Below are 18569 nucleotides of genomic sequence, written 5' to 3'. Positions count from 1 at the left end.
TTTCTACACAAACTTTTATAAGGAGGTGGATTCTGTCTCAGTCACCATCGCTGACGCTATCTGCACTAGTTGATTGTTTGGTTGGTTACCTGACAACCCAATCCAATGCAAGTCTGCACTAAGGTTGTAGCACTACTAACTGATGATAATTTTCTATTTGTGTCGATCTCCATTACATAATTCCTAATACGCTTTGTGTGTATATATATATCTATGTATGTATGTATGTTTATCTGGGTGAGAAAGTGTGCTTGTGCATATATTTGGTCTCTCTCTCTCTTTCTCCCCCTTTTCCTCTCTTTGTGTGCTTAATTTCTCTTCTCACTACCTCTGATGCCCATCTGCCCCCTGCCTTGCCCACACTTATCCTCCACCGTTGCACTCACTCCAAGGCTTGAGCCAGAGATCTTGCTCCGCGCCAAACAGGACTTCATGAAAATCGACAGTGTTCCAGACCTAGAGTGAGTGATGTTGTAGTATGTTTGTTTTTTGTGTAGTGATTTGTCTTTGATTGTTGATTTCCAGTTATCTCTCTGTTGCTTGCATGGCAGCTACTTGTCTGAATATTAGTCTACAGTATTCAGGAGCTCTGGACTGGTGTATGCACTTTTCTCCAGAACCAGTGACAGAGATTTTCACCATATTGAGATGGACCACATCTTCCCCCTGCTGGTGACTTGATAGATGTACAAAATGGGTATCTTGTTCTTTTGCTTTTTACCCTCTCTGAAAACAAGTCTCTTCAGTTTGAGAGTCAAATGTCTGTGAGCCAGAAACTACGCTGACCAAGAAAATATGTGTAGGTAGAACTCAGCTTGAGACGTTGCATCTAGAAAAGGGACTAAGCTGTTTGTTAAGCATGCAAAGTCCACAGGAACACAATGGGTTCACCAAAACCTCAAGAACCGCTGAAATCCTGTGGAGTGACTTGCTGTTCTTTAATGTTTTTCATCAAATCAAATCACAAGACAGAATACAAAGTGTTAAACTTAGTGTGTGCAAAGAAGACGTCAGATCACAGTTTATAATGTTTCAGTGAAATTCTGAATAAGAATCTGCAAACACTTCTTGCTTATATCCAGATGTTTTCCGTCTTTGTACGTCCTCATCCGTCCTGCCTCTGCCTATGTTTCTGTTGTTGTAATCTCTCCTTTTCTCTGTCTGTATTCTTCAAGAATAATGAAGGAGAAGAGTGTGGACACTGTCGATGATGGCTATAAAGAGAGGGAAATACCTATGGAAAAAGAGTACCAGCGGGTCACAATATCTGGAGAGGAAAAGTGCGGGGTGAGGAGCTTTTTATTTTTATGATTTTTAATGTTCATCATTGGAAATGAAACTGAAACTAATTAAATTAAATTCTGTTCATCGATATCTTCCTAGGTGCCCTTCACTGACCTGGTAGATGCTGCAAAGTGTGTGGTGAAGGCATTATTCATCCGGGAGAAGTACATAAATCGATCTATGCAGAATTTTTGTAAGACCACAGCTCACGCCCTGCAGGAGCTCGGGCTGAAGCCTCTGGATCTGAGAGTCTATGAAGACATACCGGAGACCCCTGTAGATGCTGGTATGACCTGTGCACCTCAAGCACATATTCTGTTACAGTTAGGAAGAAATGACGATTAGAAAGTGTATGTCAGAAAAGGAAAGGCAACCTATTCTTCAGTCTGTACTGAGTCAAACGATTTTTGTTGAATCCATATACTTTATTTAAACTGCTGCCTACTTTAGCCCATTTCCTCAGGGAATACCTGTCAACAGAGTGTTTGAAGTGTACATGATGCTGTTCTGCAGGGAAAGCTTGTTTTCTTTTCACATTATACCTCAAAATACCAAGAATGATTGCATCAGCCCTACATGAGGTTTATATACAAATGGTGTCGGAGCCGAAAGGGAAAAAAATGAATCAGCAACTATTTTAATAATGGAGTACTCCTATTTGTTGGAAGTTTGCCACATTCAAATCTATATCAGATATATGAAGTCACTTTTAAGTAGATCCTTTGTAGCATGAAAGATAAAACTTAATTAATTTAAAAATGATATCTTTCATGAATATATTATCATGTATATATCTTTCATGAATGAATTTCATGTTTTCCCAGACGCCCCCGTCCACCCACCTGTTTCAGAGACACACCCCTACGACAATCAGGACCCGAAGAATATGCCGGCAGACACAGGATATGGTTGCAAGATGGTGGATGGAGTAGTCCATGTCTACACCAAGAAAACCAACATGGACAAGTGTGTGTTTGTACCTGTAGGGTGTTTATTTAAAAGAAAAAAAGAGGTGAGTCTGTTTGTATGACTTTCATCCTGTTCTCCATTTCAGGAGCTCAGAACTTGACCTGCCCTATCCTGACCTGAAGGAGTATATTGCAGACATGAATGTTATGATGGCCCTCATTATCAACGGACCAGTGTGAGTGTTTCTTTGATAGCATCATACTAGAAATGTCAATGATTTGTAGCTCGGGGTTTATTTGAAATATGTTTTGGTTTACAGGAAGTCTTTCTGCTACCGTCGCCTACAGTACCTGAGCTCTAAGTTCCAGATGCACATCCTCCTGAATGAGATGAAGGAGTTGGCAGCTCAGAAGAAAGTTCCACACAGAGACTTCTACAACATACGAAAGGCAAGAGCCCACATGTTACATGTTACATGTTACATATTTAAATAAATAAATAAATGGTACTGCTGTCGACCCTAAAACTGAACTTCACTCACATATTTTGCTCGTGTCCTAACTCCAGGTGGACACACACATACATGCGTCATCCTGCATGAATCAGAAGCACCTGCTGCGATTCATCAAGAGAGCCATGAAGAAATACCCCGAGGAGATTGTTCACATTGAGCGCGGCCGCGGTCAGACCCTCAAGGAGGTGTTTGAGACCATGAACCTGACGGCCTTTGACCTGAGCGTAGACACTCTTGACATGCATGCGGTAAGAAATTAAAGCAGCAGTAAAGGATATCTAACTAAAATGTAACTTTTATTTTTAAATTGTGTACAAAGCAATACATTTGAAACAGTTCAAAATTAACTGGTTTTGTTTACTTATCAGGACCGTAACACATTCCATCGGTTTGACAAGTTCAATGCCAAATACAACCCCATCGGAGAATCCATCCTCCGAGAGATCTTCATCAAAACTGACAACCACGTTGAAGGAAAATACTTTGCACACATAGTCAAGGTGTGATGTCATTCATATGTTATATATATGTGTGTGTGCCTCATCCAAACATTTTATTATTACATACACAAACTTATGTCTCCTGCCACTATTTATCCAGGAGGTGATGTATGACTTGGAGGAGAGTAAGTACCAGAACTCTGAGCTGCGTCTCTCCATCTATGGTCGCTCCCGAGACGAATGGGATAAGCTGGCCCAGTGGGCCGTCAAACACCGAGTGTACTCTGATAACGTGCGCTGGCTGATCCAAGTGCCCCGTCTATTGTGAGTACCCCCACCCCCCAAGTTGCTTTACCTTGAAGCTGCGATGTGCAGCATTTAACTTGTAGGTTGTAAAGTGGTGATTAATAGTAACAGGTGCATAAGATGAGGTACATAATCAAGCTTACTCAAGCAAGCTATAACTGACCCATTAACTAGTCTGAAATTAAAATAAATCGTTTTTACAAAAGCAAATAATAACGACAAATATCACTGTTTGATCACCACCTTACCAGCGATGTGTACCACACAAAGAAGCAGCTGGCTAACTTCCAGGAGATGTTGGAGAATATCTTCATGCCTCTGTTTGAAGTCACCATCAATCCCCGGAGTCATCCTGAGCTGCACCTCTTCCTGGACCATGTGAGCATCTCTCTTCATAAGAAATGCAAGCTGTCCCGATGATTCACAACTCACACTGAGAGTGATTGTTTGCCTTGTTTTGTTTGTGTATGTGATGTTAGGTGGTGGGTTTCGACAGCGTGGACGATGAGTCTAAACCCGAGCACCACATTTTCAATCTCGATAGTCCGCTTCCAGTCGACTGGACAGAGGAAGACAACCCACCCTACTCCTACTACCTCTACTACACCTATGCCAACATGGTTGTGCTCAACCACCTGCGAAGGTATGAGCCAGTTCACAAGAATGCATGATCCTCACATCTGTTCATTTAAACACATAATACTCAATGTCGTTTTTTTGTATTTGTTTGACTCAGGCGGCGAGGCTTCCATATGTTTGTGCTGCGACCTCACTGTGGGGAGGCGGGACCAATCCACCACCTGGTGTCAGGTTTTATGTTGTCAGAGAACATCTCCCATGGGCTGCTGCTCAGAAAGGTCAGATCACTGGATTTGGATTTTTTAAAAATTGCAGTGGGAGTGTTTCAAAAGCTAAGATAAGTTAACGAACCCTTTGGTCACACTCTGTTGCACATAAAGTTGGAATCATTTTGTTTTCAGACACATTCCTCTTTTTATTTTTATACACATCAAGGTTAATTGTTAAAAGGTTTTGAGAAGATACACACTATCTATCAAGAATAAATCACATTGTCACAATCATTTCATGAGAAAAATATTTTATTCCAACTTTATGGGCAACAGTGTAGTTTAGGAAACATAAAACAGATTATTGTTTCCCTCTTGGGTTTCACTGTTGGAATTACAAACAAGTCGAAGGCTCAAATTTACAGTCCTAATCAACAAACACTGATGACCAAAACACAGGAAACGTATTCCCACAAAATAAAACCATACATGAAAAACAACATAGAGCTATTTTTCACAATATTTACAATATTTATAAAAGCAGACCAAGGTAGAAAAGTCCCAGTTTGAAATGAATGCTGCGTGCAGATAACGATTGTCTGTATTGTCAGTCTCTGTCTCTCATGCTCTCTGTTTGATATTCACCAGGCCCCGGTGCTACAGTATCTATACTACCTGGCTCAAATTGGCATCGCCATGTCACCGCTGAGTAACAACAGCCTGTTCCTCAGTTACCATCGCAACCCACTGCCAGAATACCTGTCCAGGGGCCTCATTGTCTCTCTGTCCACTGATGATCCTCTTCAGTTCCACTTCACCAAGGTCGGTATAAAGGACGTTTGTGTGAATCCACACATGCATTTAAAGAATAGACTGCAACAAAAATTACCAGAAGTGACAAGATGACTTATTTTCTGTGTGTTTGTCTGTGCCCAGGAGCCTCTGATGGAGGAGTACAGTATCGCTACTCAGGTGTGGAAACTAAGTTCTTGTGACATGTGCGAGCTGGCAAGAAACAGCGTCCTCATGAGTGGGTTTTCACACAAGGTAAACTAGATCCTCTCATTTTGTGGATTAAATCAGGTGGCACACTGACATCTCACTTTATGTGACACAGTATATTCTCTGTCATGTCCCTCAGACTCATTAGTAGTAAATTGACACTTTGCTGAAAACATGTCCAAAAGGTGTCAGTCAGATATTGTGTTTCTTTCTGTGTTTATGAGCTTCCTACTCATGTAGTTTCACCTCCTTCCAGGCCAAAAGCTATTGGCTGGGCCCCAGTTATTCTAAGGAGGGCCCCGTGAGCAACGACATCCGCCGTACCAACGTCCCTGATATCCGCGTGGCATACCGCAGCGAGACCCTCTCTGAGGAGCTTCAACTCATCACTCAAGCTGTGCGCACTGAAGAGCTGGACACGATTGATGAGGAGGACTCTCTGACCATGGCCCCTCTCCCGGGAGGACGCTGAAATGACCAAGCACCCTAGGGTCTCATTTATAACCATTGTGTACACACAAAACGGGGCCTGAAAGATGCATAGGCCACTTTGCACGCAATCTATGAAAACAAAATGTGCGCACCTAAAAAAAAAAAAAAAAACTCTGACCCATGTGAACAAAACATTTTGGAGACGGGAAAATAAGTGACACAGATGGTGAGGTGGTGAATTGAAGCCAGATTGTTATTGAGCGTGATGAGTGTTATTTCAACTTGGTCTTAACGAAAGATAGAGACCAACTCTAATCTTAAATAAAAGTCTGCTTAATATTTCATCCCCAGAGCTCAGAGGACAGGGCTGATCATGGAATCACCATCGGTTGTAGAAATCCAAAATTATATGAGCTGTTGTGACAAGTGAATTTCCCCGATGTGGGATCTTATCTTTCATTGTATTGTCTAAAACTAGGCATATATGGCCAGTGGATTGTTGTAAATGAACAAAAACAAAATCAGTTTTAGATTTCCTAGTCCTTGGATCTGTGTGCTAAACCAACATAGAGTGACCCAACCAGACTGTGCCATCCCAGTGAAAACACAAGAAGGCCATAAATCTCTCTGGGTTTCTGGTAACCAGCTGGCACCAGGGTTAATTCACCAAGAGGTGTGTGTTTGACAACTTATAATGTTTACCTTCCTGCCTAAAGTCCATTTTAGGAATAATATAACTCTTTGAAACTTGCTGCATTTTGTTGTATTTGTGACCTCGCTGCTGTGGCTCTTAAACAATCTGTGCTTTCTAACCTCCACCTCACATATTTTTCGTTGTCGTCTCTGTCGTTGCCATGATTGACCGTTTATGGTTGAATGCGGACGTGTGGAGGGCTGGATATGAGGCTGAGCCTCGCTCACACATTTCCAGGCGGACTGTGGTCTATAACGGGAAAGCTGCCTGCAGGTGTACGTACACACACATTTATTAATGGTTTTTATTTTAGTGGAAGCCTACAGTATGGCTCCTACACACTGTTTTATAAATGAGACCCCTGGACTTGTCCTGTAAATCCCCAACGCCGTGCTCCATCCAGCATGTCACTGAAGAGATGTGCTGTGATTGTAATTCTGTCATCATCCTATAAACGCCACCAACCGTCACTATAGAAGTATGCTGCACACTGACAGCTGCACAGCTACTAAAAAGCCAAGGATACAGCCGGAGCACTGGAGCTCTGACGTTAAATTTCTAAATTTATATTCAAGGTCCCCCCCCCCCCCCAGCTCTTCTTCTATAAGTTTGCTTGATGTTCAGCTTCAGTCAGCATTATGAGGGTTAGCAGAGTTTACCAACTCCAGGAATTTTTTTGTGTGAAGGAGAAGCAGGGAAACACTCAACAGAGACACTTAATATCAGATGATCCAGATGATATGTTTGAACTCACATGACTTACTGTGTAGTATCTCTGTAGTATCTGTGTACTATAGAAACACTGACAACCAGCACATTATTCACAGCAAACCTGCTCTGTACCTTGCCTATCTTCCACTATAGTCAGGCTGCTTGACTGAACTTAATGCATCTACGGTCTTGATTCTAAAAAACTTATAATGAAGGATTGCTGATGCACTTTTATTGAAATAATACAGTAGAGTTATCAGTGATGGTTGGACGTACCTACACGACAGGTTTCACGTTTTAAGCCGCTTCAGGGCGGCTTAAAGGCTTTCAGATATAGAGTGATTGAATGACAAGTCCTGTAACAAGAGGGGATAGCGTTTCTCCGAATGCTGCAGCGCTGAACATCACAACAGCCATGCATGGTGCCTGGCGTGGTGTCAGATCATTTATTTGCACTCAACAAAATCGTTCTTCCGTGATTTTTAAATCAGCTCAGCTTCAGGTCAGGAGAGAAGCAGACTAACTGTGGTTGACTGCAAACATTCCATGAAGCAAGTTGTTTTCTTTTATCTGCGAATGAAATGAGCTCCAATGAATGTTGAAAATCATCTCGCTTCGATGGTACAGAAGACTCATAAAGGGAAAAAATGTGCATTGTAGATTGCACAGCACAAATAAACGTAGATGTAATTCAGCATCGTCCGAGGAGAACGCTGTTAATGTTACCTCATGATGGCCATGCAGATACGGACCCCCTCTCCCTCCTTACGGCCTTCATTTCACTCATTCCTTCGTCATGTTTTCCCCCTTTTTGCATGCAGTCCACTGTACATATGCACCAAGCCAATACTTCACAGTGCCTTTTCATTTTCAGCTTTTGGGCACTGCATGCCCAGTTTTTGTCTCTTATCACCTGCAAGAACTCAGTCATACACGGTAGACCTCTGCGCTGTTGTAATATCCACACACCAATGGAACTGAAACCACCTAGCTGCTCGCTCGGTGTAAAATAGCTTTTACCTTGGCCTTCATGTGAGGGGGAAAAAAAAGTTGATTTGTTTCTAGTTCACTACTTATAAGTGCTTTTTTTGTGCATGCCTGCATGAATAATGGATGGCAGGAGAGAATGAGTTGCTTAGAGCAAGCTGTTTTTGTGAAGCATCTTAACTAATTCAGGGCTGCCGACCAGCTTTCGATTCAGATCACCATGTAGAAATGAGCAAACCATGCTGGGTCATGGTTAAGACTGTTGCATGGTTCTTGTAGCATTTAAGAAAAAACAAACAAAAAAAAATCCCAAAGCTGGCATCACATTTTGTATCGTACACTCATCATCTTATCACAACCCGCCACCAGACACAGTCCAACTTCACCTTCAAACTGTGAGCATTCTTCTTACACGTAAGACTGTCGAGTAAAAGTTGATGCCAAGAACGAGGAGAGCCAATCAGAAAACGTCAGCCTTTATTCGAATAAGCACCTGTAATGTATTAGTATGTACACATGTGTTGCTTTAGGCGATTAAAGAGGGGAAGCCGGCTTTGTTCAAGCAACAATAGAGTAGCTTCTAAAGTGTTCGAGCGATGCGTTGAAGTTGCGTGCTGAACATGGGGAAACTCGTGGATTTCATGTACAAAGTGTATTTTTGTAAGGGCGATATAGAGATAAGAAATTTTATATTCACAATATATTGATGTCAAGGTTTAACACTTAGTTTTGCTGCTGTTGATTTTCGTGAATTGGCATTATGTTATGACAATAGAGTTTTTTTTCCAATATGGTTTTATTGTTTGTTAATTCTACATTTTTAGTGTCTGTTCTGCATATTTAGCCATTATTTTTTCTTATTACTGATCATCCTTTGTTTATTATGATAGTACACCTATTGCGCCCATGATAGACAGGAACATGATAGATACCGTAAGCTGTCTCTACAGTCAGAAACCGACCTCTGCACACACACAACACCCTGATATCTACATCTCATCTTAAGAGTTGGTTCTTTTTTTTTGTGTGTGTGTGTTTTGGTTAAAAAGACTCATTTTAATCTAAACTTGCACAAAGTATATTAATGTCTGATTACTGCAGCTTCATTTTCTCTCATCCTGTTGACTACTTTGTAACATTTTGTAAGGTTGATTATGGCTTATCGTTTGATGATGGTACCTTATCACTGAGAGACAGTTCGTCTGGACTGACCTGAACCTTTTTTTTTATCCGTTCATCTTTACAACTTGTTGTTTACTATATTTGTGTCCACTTCGTGGATTCATGTTGTCTTTACCACAGAGCCACTCACAGCGTAGTGCACCCTACCTCACACATACTAATCTTTGTCGTGTTGCTGCTCCGTGTTCAGCAACAGTAGGGACATGATTATTTTCACTATTTATTAATCTACTGACTATTTTCTGGATTAATCCATTAATTGTTTGGTCTATAAAATATCAGAAAAAAATAGTGAAATATTCCCATAAGAATTCCTCGTAGTGTAAGGGGTGTTGACGTATTCAAATTGTTTGTTTTGGCCAAAATTTTATCATTTTATCAGTGATTTAAAAGAACTTTTACCACAATTATTACTGATTATTTTGTCTCCATCAACTAATTGATTAATTCCAGTAAATAATTGCACTTGACATGCGATAGACAACAGACCATTTACTGTTATCCTCTGAGCAGTAAACAGTGATTATTTGAATGGCAACCCAAATCATACCACTTACTAAAAATATATTCTACTCACAGATTCATCGTTCACAGTTTCCTTCAGACTGAATTATTTCTGTGCAGTAACTTTACAGTGCATTTATCGAGTATTCTGACGTTCACACTCGAGATATTTGTGTCTATCTTTGTTTTTACAGTCTTGTCACTTTTTCACACTTTTTGATTTATAGTTTTAATTTTATGTCCATTCACCTGTAGCCATGTTTAGTTTTTTTGTTTTTTGCCTGAAATGGATTGCCAGTGTTAAACAGATTCAAATGCTTCTGATAAGGTTCATGTGTAATGTCTGGACAATGAAATAAAGCATGTTTATTCACTAAATCTTTGTAATGAGTCAAACGTAGCTTTTATTTACATTACATTTACGTTTACATAGTGAATACATTAATTATTACTCACCCCATTCTTGTTACATAATTCATACCATTACACTTTGTTAAATATCTTATTAGCACAGAATTGCTGGATAAATTGTCTAAATGCATTTTATGATATAGCTTGCCAGCTGATTTTATGTCGCACTAAGGCCAAATAAGCTGTAAATGTCACTCATGGCTTAACCCTGTTTGTTCACAGCATTTGGTCACTGGTGACTTGTTTCAGTCAACAGTGATTTCCTCCTCTTCCTCCGTGATGTTCTCTTGCTGCGTGCGCTGTCGGTCTCATTTAACTGGCAGCCTACATTGATGAAACACAAAACAGTCAGAGAGGTGTCTGTGTTTACACCAGCATTCATCAGTGTGATAATAAATAAATAAATCTCCATTGGAGACAAGCGAAACTACACTGTCACTTACAGCCAGTTCGGACTTTACTGCTTGTAACTGGTAGAAGACTCGCCCTCCTTCTTCTGGGCACACTATCTTCAGTTCCTCTCTGGTCATACTCAGGAGCATGGAGCCGCTCAACACGCCCAGACAGCGTACAGTGCTGCAAGAAGTAACGTTGATCTGTCGTTAATCAATTATCAGGTTCGTTCTAACATTAAAAGTTAGACAAAGTGTAACGTGCGTTGATTAAGTTCAGGTTGGAAATTGGAAAACTCCTGACACCAAAGCTCCAAAAACACATCCTACATTTCCCATAATGCTCAGCAGTATCTTTAATTAGACACCCCCTGCATCATAAATACTTCTTTCAAGCCCGGAGAACAGGTGTTCAAAGATCTAAGTCTCAAGTCCACACCAAGATAAGATAAAATTACCCTGGCAACATAAAGTCAACCCTAACATCATCAGGGTTATGACATCATCAGGGTTTCTCCGGAACCAGACAGCAGTAGTCGTACTCCTCGAGACAGGTAAACTAAAGTTGATGTGTTCAAGCAAGTGTGGCAAAAATAACACAAACATAAAAACCACAACACTTCATGGTTTTGTAATGCAGATCCACACACCGAAAATTAGTTTTTTAAAGCGGCTCATGTACATGCATCATTAAACGCTGCTGTAAACAAATGTTTACATAATGGAATAAACTTATGACAAGAGACAAAGCTCAATAGATTTCAGTAGGTTTTACCACCTTAGATGAACTTTTTGAATTTTAATTTTTAAATACGATATTTATGTATTATATCTAATGTATGTACTTACATTGGGCTAAAGCCCTTGTCTTCGAGCCAGTGTTTCACTTGTGCAGGCTTAGACTTCTTTGTTAGGACAGGAGGACCTTCACTTCTCTGAGAACATGTATGCAAAGATGTTATTACGCCAGCGATGCCATTAGCCTTAACATGAAAGGTTACAGAGATGTCATTCAGTTTTTTTGAAATGATGCAGCTTCCAAATATATTTGACATTTTGTCATCATTTTGATCATATTTGTATTTTCCCACCACAGTGGTGAATTTCCCTCTCAGGTAAATGTCAGCCAGAAGGTCAAAGTCACTGAGAAGTGACACATAATTTACTCACAAGCATGTTGTGTAACAGGTAAGTGCTCATTTCATTGAGTCCTGCTTGAGTAAAAGTGTAATCTGAGACTGACGTTTCTATTTTCTCACAGTAAAGTTGCTGCTTTACCTTTGCTGCTCATTGATGGGATCATCATTACTTTTACAGCTGTGGAGTCTTCCTGTGATACTAAAGCCTAAGTTGAGTGAGTTAAGTGTTAGTGGCACCCACCTGGATAGGTTGCTCATCATTAGTATCAGCCCCCAGGACGTTATTGGGCACGTAGCCCTCGTCCCCTCTGCTGTCCCTTACTTTCCACCACTGCTTTGACTTGTCCAGTAGCTGTGGACAGACAAAAGAGTTGATATAATGGAGAAAATAACAGAGAGAATATGTTGGTTCATGTCACTAATACTCACGTCAACTGTGTCTCCTGCTCTGACGGTGAGCTCTCTGTCGTTTCTTGAAATGAAGTCAGCCATAACGCGCATGTACTGCGGTTCACGTGGGCTAAAAAACAAAACAAAAATCAAAGTACATCAAAAACCTTTAAGGTTTAAAACATTTACATGACGTCGAATCGCAGTTGTGTGTGCTTATACGTACCGTGGGGGGTTTTGTGGTTTCCACTTGGGGGCTGGAGGCTGCACTGGGGGTTGGTTGGGATGATGATTGACCTTACTGGGTCCAGGAGGCTGCACTGGTGGTGGTTTGGTGTGATGATTGACCTTACTGGGTCCAGGTTTTGGACTCTGTCGCCGTCTGATCACCGGTTCTCTGGGTTCAGGTGTTGCAGACACCTCAGGGGGCTGCCAGCCATCAAAGAACTCTGGAGTGAATGTCGGGATGTCCTCATCGTCTTCTGGCCATTTAGTGCTGGTAATTATTTTCAGAATCATAACAGATGTTATTTAAAGCTGTCAAATAAATTAAGTGCATTAGAAAGTAAAGTAGCATAAAGTGGACATACTTCATACTTGCAATACTTCTGCACTAATGTACAGTACTTGTGAGATGTTGCAAATAATAAAAGCAGCTTATTAGGTGCAGTAGTCATTTATCTTACCTGGGGATGTTCCAGGCGTCTCCCAGAGACTGCCACAGTTGGTCCTCCTCTGCAGAGGCCTCTTCGCTCATCAGACGGATTGCCTGAGGGATCAGCAGCGGTGCCACAATGGTCATTGGCAGATCCTCAGGACAGTGAGAGACCACCTGATGAGGAAACATATACTTTTAACAAAAAAGAAGTGCAGTAGTCTCAGAATTTGCAAACACTAATATCAAATATATATCAATAAATTCATGAATAAAAATGTAAAAATATAAATTGGCAGTAATTCAATAACAGAACACAGCAATTTATCTTTCAAAATGAAAGATCTATAATACAGCTTGTGATACCATGTGGTTTTAATTATATTTTGATTGTTTTAACTGTGATTATTAGTACTAAAATCCTAAAAGTTATATGTGTTCAGGTTATTTAAAATCACAACTATCAAAGATGATTCAAATTGAACAGATTTAGTCACTTACAAAATTTAATGTGGAGAATAACGAGTGAACGAGTTCAGGAGCACTGGGATTATTAATGTTTCCATTGAGCTCCCCCTGTTAAAATGAAAAACATTTGAATACATAATACACAGCAGCAAATGTGTCTCACACACACACACACTGTACACTACAGTCAACAGGAATAACATCAATCATCAATCATAAGTGTAAATGTGATTAAGGATACGTACCAGAAGGTTGAAACCAAATTTGATCTTCTGGAGACACGTTACAAATTCTTCTGCAGAGGGCATGCCGTCCACGGCTGAAACAATAAAATAAAAACATGAAGTTGATGTGTAAGTTAGATACCGTGTGTGTCTATGTGTTTGTAGGCCTTCTGCATTAAAGTACCTTTTTGTTTTTTCTTCTTCTTCTTCTTTTTCTTTGCATTTTTAGCAACGACCGCAGATACTTGTCCAATGAAGATTTCTATGTCGCCTAAAATGTGATTCAAGATATCCTGGAAAGAAAAGTCATGTCCATATTTTTTCTCTGTTACTACACATGTATCCTAAAAACCAAAACATGCCGCAGCTAATCAGTGTATGAAATATAGCTTCCACATATCCTGTGTCTGAATTCAAAAGGACACTCACTACATTCCTGTCCACCTCTGTGTATCGGCGTGGAGGAGGCAAATCTTCTTCTTCTGTGGTGAAAAACTGCTGTGACGGTTCCTCCTCCTCTTCCTCCTCCTCCTGCACCTCCATATGTACAAAGAGTTCAGGCTCGGGGGTGCCACCCTCATCCATATCTACAAAGAAACTGAAGGTTCATATACATCCCATCATTATTTATAAATTCAAGACCTGTAAGGTCTCTCTCACCATAGTCAGGAGACGTCCACAGGGGCACAGGGTCAAACGCAGGCTTCTGCTCTTTAGGTTCAGCTTTGAATCCTCCATGACTGCTTCAAAAAGTGTGTGGGACAATTTTAGAAAGAAAAGGCAAATAAATAAATAAATAAATGAAGTTTCAGGTATTTATTCTGCTTCTTACCTGACGCTTGAATCCTCTTTCTTACGTGACAGTGCAAGTGAGAGATTCTTCTGAACATAATCAGCCTGTAAACACCAACAAAGCAACATGCACTCACTGTTTCTTTTACTCAACAGTCACGATTAACAGCCGTTTCCATGTGTTTGTCCTCACCCTGACATCTTCACACTGGAACATGAAGACGGCGGTGTGTTCTCTCTCTTGTTGGACTGCCACTGTGAGCAGGGAGCTCCACACTCCAGAGTCCAGCACAGCCTTTAGCTCCAGGATGTCACTGAGAGCCATGGACTCCAGCTCCTCCTGCAAAAAACATAACATGGTTTCATACGTATAAACTACATCACAGACTTCATAGACTCTACACATACACAGATAAGTGAGAAAAAATAATGCTTTTATTTAAAGTCAAGTTTGAAAAGATTGATTTTATTTATATTCTTAATTATAAGTAAGTGGAAGATTCTCAAATCTACAGACTGTTCCAGAGTCTGCAGGTGGTCGGTTAAAATCTCTGTTGTGTCTTTATTTTAGTCAAGACAAAATTTTGACCCCTTAAAGTCTCTGAATTCTAAAAGATTGCAAGATTGTCGACGGGAGTCAGATAATCAGCTGAAGCAGAGATACAGTATCCTATAGCAAGGATGAAATCACTTGTTAGTGTCGTTGAAAAATAAATCTGCCTATGTTATGATGTGACCACACTATGGTTGAGGTTTGGTCAGGTTTAGACACAAAAACAACTTGGTTAGGTCGAGGGAAATGTAAATTACTTTGTGAAGGTTAGGGAAACATCTTGGTTTGGGTTTAAATGACTACTTTGTTAAGACTTAGGCATCTTCGTCTTCATGATTACAATAATAACCATATGGATTTAGATTGGGAACAATCTTAGACATAGTTAAAAGAAACCGATGTAGGATTGTGTCAGGAAACTGGAAGCAAACAGTGGTCTTTCATGTTAAAGTCAGGTGTTTTTATGATGTCACTTCAAAGGACAGTCTTAAATATAGAGCTGAGCGTCATCTGCGTAGAAGTGGAAACACAGCATGGAACCCATAAATATTTATTGTTTCTATCTTTTTTCATACTTATCTAATCATTCATTGACCTCTTATTCCATGGGTGAGGTCATTGCTGTCCTGGAAGAAACTAAACCCATCAGATTTATATTTTATTTTGTACTTACTTTGGTTTCAATGTCCGTGAGCAGCAGTTTAGGACCTCGCACCTCCAGCAGCATGCTCTGACCCCACACACGACCTATCCCATCCAGCAGCTTCAGCCGCTCCACGCAGTCGGCTATATTTTTTAACTCCTTCCCATCCAGGTCACAAGTGAACAAGTGCTGTAGCAGAGAGACATTAAAGAGACACATTATATACAGAATGATTCAGAAAGGGTCATATTTATGCGGATAATGTTACGTATGATACCTCCACTTTGTACTGAAGTTTGTCCAACATCTTGTTTATCGATGCTGCGTACTCTTTCCTTTGCACTGTTAAGAATATAAGCCAGTCTTCAATATTCAAAAAATATATAATAGCTGATTATGTCAAGTACAGCAGTGTCGACTTACAGTAGATTAACTTTGCGCTGGGCCTCGACAGATTTGATACCTGTGATGACGCGTCATCCATGAGGGAGTAACCACTGTCACAACATAATTGAAGAAATTAAAACATTGATCATCTGCTGATAAATAAAGTCATCAAACAACTGATCAATGAACCTCATAAAACTGTGTATACATACTTGGACAGGATTGAATCTGCATAGCTGATGTTGTCATTGCCAGAGAGACTGTTACTCGTGAACATCGTCAGTACTGACTGAACACACCTGCAATATCATATGATATACACATCATAAATGTGTGAAGTCAGTGGTATGAGCTGTGTCAGCATCCTGCATCTGAAATAAATCAATAAATCCTTTATTTTCCAATGTTGGTCGTGCCATCAGTCTTTCTTCAAAGGTGGCTAAAGTTTAACAATGAGAAAACTCAGAAACAAATACTGTCCATGTTAAAAGCACACTTTGTTATTAGCAATAAGTTAATAGATAGCTGTGGTTAATAACCAACTAGTTATAATCATGTGGCAGCACAGCAAAGTGAACAATCTTTATGTTGCTGTTTCACCTAAAAAAATTGATACATTTAAATAAAACTTTGTTGACTGTCTCATACCACAAATGTAGATCAGTAAATCATTCCGAAGGTAAATGATCTGTTCGAATACAACGAAACGATGCTGATATAGTTCACGCACAGATTTCACAGAACATTTTACGTTAAGTCAGACTTCTTCTCTCTGTCTGTCCAGATCTTGTTTCACTGTAAAGACAATTGTGGTGATTTTGTTTGAATGAACTTAAATGAAACAAACACACACAAACCCGTCACTGCAGATGATCTACTCAAAGATGATATCCACAAACACATATTCAGTTTACTGTGGAGATTAATTGTCTTACCTTAATTGTCTGGCACTTGAATGTTGTTACTTCCTTCTGTGTTATTTTACCGTTTGGTACGAATACAACGCATATTTTAATCCCGTACCTAAGTCAACAACACGATACACCCAAGACTTCCTCGTAAAAGGAGAAGAACAAAGTCCAGTGTCAGTAGCTTAACGATCTGAACCAATTCTGTTGAGGGTGTGAGATCTCTAGTGTGGCATCCCACCTGAGCAAAGGTTACCAGATACTGAGGAAATCACCTTATCCTATCAGTGCTTGTCATTATTTCCAGCCTACAACATTGTGGTATTTCAATTATTCAGCCATAAAGCTTCAACATTTCCCTTTTGCTCATAGAAAGCTTTGTTTAATTGTTTAACAATGTGGATTATATCCATCAACAAGTTAGGTACACAATTATTGAAAATTAGAATTAAAATTAGAATTAAAAATTAAAGAAGAGACAAAGCAGTGTTCATTGCTTTTAATGAACTGATATTAACTGTTACAAACTGAACCTCAGGGAGGGTCATACCTTTGTAAAACAACCATTTTATTGTACTTAGTTACATATGTCTAAACAAAATCTACCAAAGTCAAGTTAATCTCTTTTCAACATCCAGTTTGAAATGCTTTAATGTGTCTTTCCGCATGTCCCCTAATAGGGTCAATACAATATCCTACAGATAGGAAGTATCTGTGTTATCAAGCTGTAGCGTTTCAAATCTCTGTCAATATTTCTTCTCTGCACCCTCTGACTCCCCATGGAAACCACACAAATGTAATCAAATGAGACACTCTGCAAACTAGATTCACAATAAAACTACAAGCCTTTTAAATGTCAACTGAATCACACCGACCTACCAAACATTAACTGGAACAAGTTCTTTAGTGATGCACTGAACACACACTAAACAATGTGACCACGTTTAGTTCAACGGATCTCATGAGGGAATCAAATGTTACTATTATTATACAAATTATACAAGATCCAGCACTAATATGGGTCACCTATTCACAGTAATCCTGCCTGTAAAGCAGCAGTGGAAAGTACAAAGTACATCAAGGAGTGCAGTTATTTGAATTTTTCCCTTATACTCCCACTCCCCTGCATTCAGAGGGAAATATTGTACTTTTAGAGCGGCACGGTGGTGCAGTGGTTAGTTCTGTGGCCTCAGGGGAAGAAGGTTTCTAGTTCAAACCTTGTTTGGAGTTTGCATGTTCTCCCGTGTCTGTGTGGGTTCTCTCTGAGTACTCTGGCTTCCTCCCACAGTCCAAAGACAGGCAGGTTAGTTGGTGTCCCTTTGATGTGGACTTCAGTGTCTACACTGCCCGTCGCCTAATGCCAGCAGGGATAGGCACTGGCCCCCTGTAGCTCTAAGCAGTACAGAAATTAGATGGATATTGTACTTTTGAGTCACTATATATTTTTTGACAACTGGTTACTAAATTTTTTTTGTTTTATTTTTAATATATGTGGCATTACTTTTTACTAAAATTAGCTCTATGGTGGCCGGCCACAAGATTTAAATTCTGCTTTTGTGTTGTTGTCTAATGAGTACTTTTAGTATTGTGGTATTGTTGCTTTTATTATCTAATACAACATGTAATAATACAAAAACATATCTGAATACTTCTTCAATATTGTTTATGTATGAAGAGAATTTATTATTGTGAACTGATTGAATGGTATGTCATAATTTAATTTGAACTGTCTTTGCAATAAAATCTACAGTCAGGGGGTCTGATGAATGGAATCACGCTTTATTTTGGTCGATTTAATGATATATTTGATATTTATTGTCAATTGGCTGGATATCAAATGAACACGAACACTTG

At 39.8% G+C, this 18569-nt stretch overlaps 2 protein-coding genes across 8 annotated transcripts in view; one reads left to right on the top strand and one right to left on the bottom strand.

The window, feature by feature from the left end:
• Positions 1–10131, top strand: part of ampd2a (adenosine monophosphate deaminase 2a) — a 33241-nt gene extending 23110 nt beyond the window's left edge. For 6 of the 7 annotated variants that reach the window (XM_027278764.1, XM_027278765.1, XM_027278766.1 and 3 more), the window contains 15 exons: positions 393–461; positions 1176–1287; positions 1384–1570; positions 2109–2250; positions 2339–2428; positions 2513–2642; positions 2761–2955; positions 3076–3207; positions 3308–3471; positions 3705–3831; positions 3933–4096; positions 4190–4310; positions 4890–5063; positions 5178–5288; positions 5500–10131. In XM_027278764.1, the coding sequence (XP_027134565.1) occupies positions 393–461; positions 1176–1287; positions 1384–1570; positions 2109–2250; positions 2339–2428; positions 2513–2642; positions 2761–2955; positions 3076–3207; positions 3308–3471; positions 3705–3831; positions 3933–4096; positions 4190–4310; positions 4890–5063; positions 5178–5288; positions 5500–5715 (2134 nt within the window). In that variant the 3' untranslated portion in view covers positions 5716–10131. The remainder of the gene's footprint in view (positions 1–392; positions 462–1175; positions 1288–1383; positions 1571–2108; positions 2251–2338; positions 2429–2512; positions 2643–2760; positions 2956–3075; positions 3208–3307; positions 3472–3704; positions 3832–3932; positions 4097–4189; positions 4311–4889; positions 5064–5177; positions 5289–5499) is intronic. The other variant, XM_019269536.2, reaches the window with a different exon arrangement.
• On the bottom strand, positions 7387–16900 carry eps8l3a (EPS8 signaling adaptor L3a). The gene is made up of 19 exons (XM_019269539.2): positions 16743–16900; positions 16020–16106; positions 15844–15917; positions 15698–15762; positions 15451–15609; positions 14418–14564; positions 14265–14329; positions 14093–14172; positions 13862–14019; positions 13617–13725; positions 13454–13527; positions 13242–13316; positions 12772–12917; positions 12312–12581; positions 12125–12215; positions 11937–12047; positions 11406–11491; positions 10608–10740; positions 7387–10488 (listed from the first exon to the last, which is right to left on the bottom strand). The coding sequence occupies exons 2-19, from the start codon at positions 16082–16084 to the stop codon at positions 10477–10479; spliced, it is 1920 nt and encodes a 639-aa protein (XP_019125084.2). The 5' UTR covers positions 16085–16106; positions 16743–16900; the 3' UTR covers positions 7387–10476.
• Between the last annotated feature and the right edge of the window lie 1669 nt (positions 16901–18569).

This window comes from Larimichthys crocea, chromosome VI, assembly GCF_000972845.2.
Source record: "Larimichthys crocea isolate SSNF chromosome VI, L_crocea_2.0, whole genome shotgun sequence".
Classification (NCBI taxonomy): domain Eukaryota; kingdom Metazoa; phylum Chordata; class Actinopteri; family Sciaenidae; genus Larimichthys; species Larimichthys crocea.
The sequence above is the reverse complement of the archived record's forward strand: the minus strand, read 5'-3'. Positions and strand labels throughout refer to the sequence as shown.

What these genes read in the sequence shown, in the direction of transcription:
- eps8l3a (XM_019269539.2), bottom strand. Translation starts at nt 16,084, where the DNA reads ATGTTCACGAGTAACAGTCTCTCTGGCAATGACAACATCAGCTATGCA. An exon ending in TCACGGACATTGAAACCAAA is followed by an intron (nt 14,565 to 15,450) that starts GTAAGTACAAAA and finishes TGTTTTTTGCAG; the next exon opens with GAGGAGCTGGAGTCCATGGC. An exon ending in AATTTGGTTTCAACCTTCTG is followed by an intron (nt 13,317 to 13,453) that starts GTACGTATCCTT and finishes TCATTTTAACAG; the next exon opens with GGGGAGCTCAATGGAAACAT.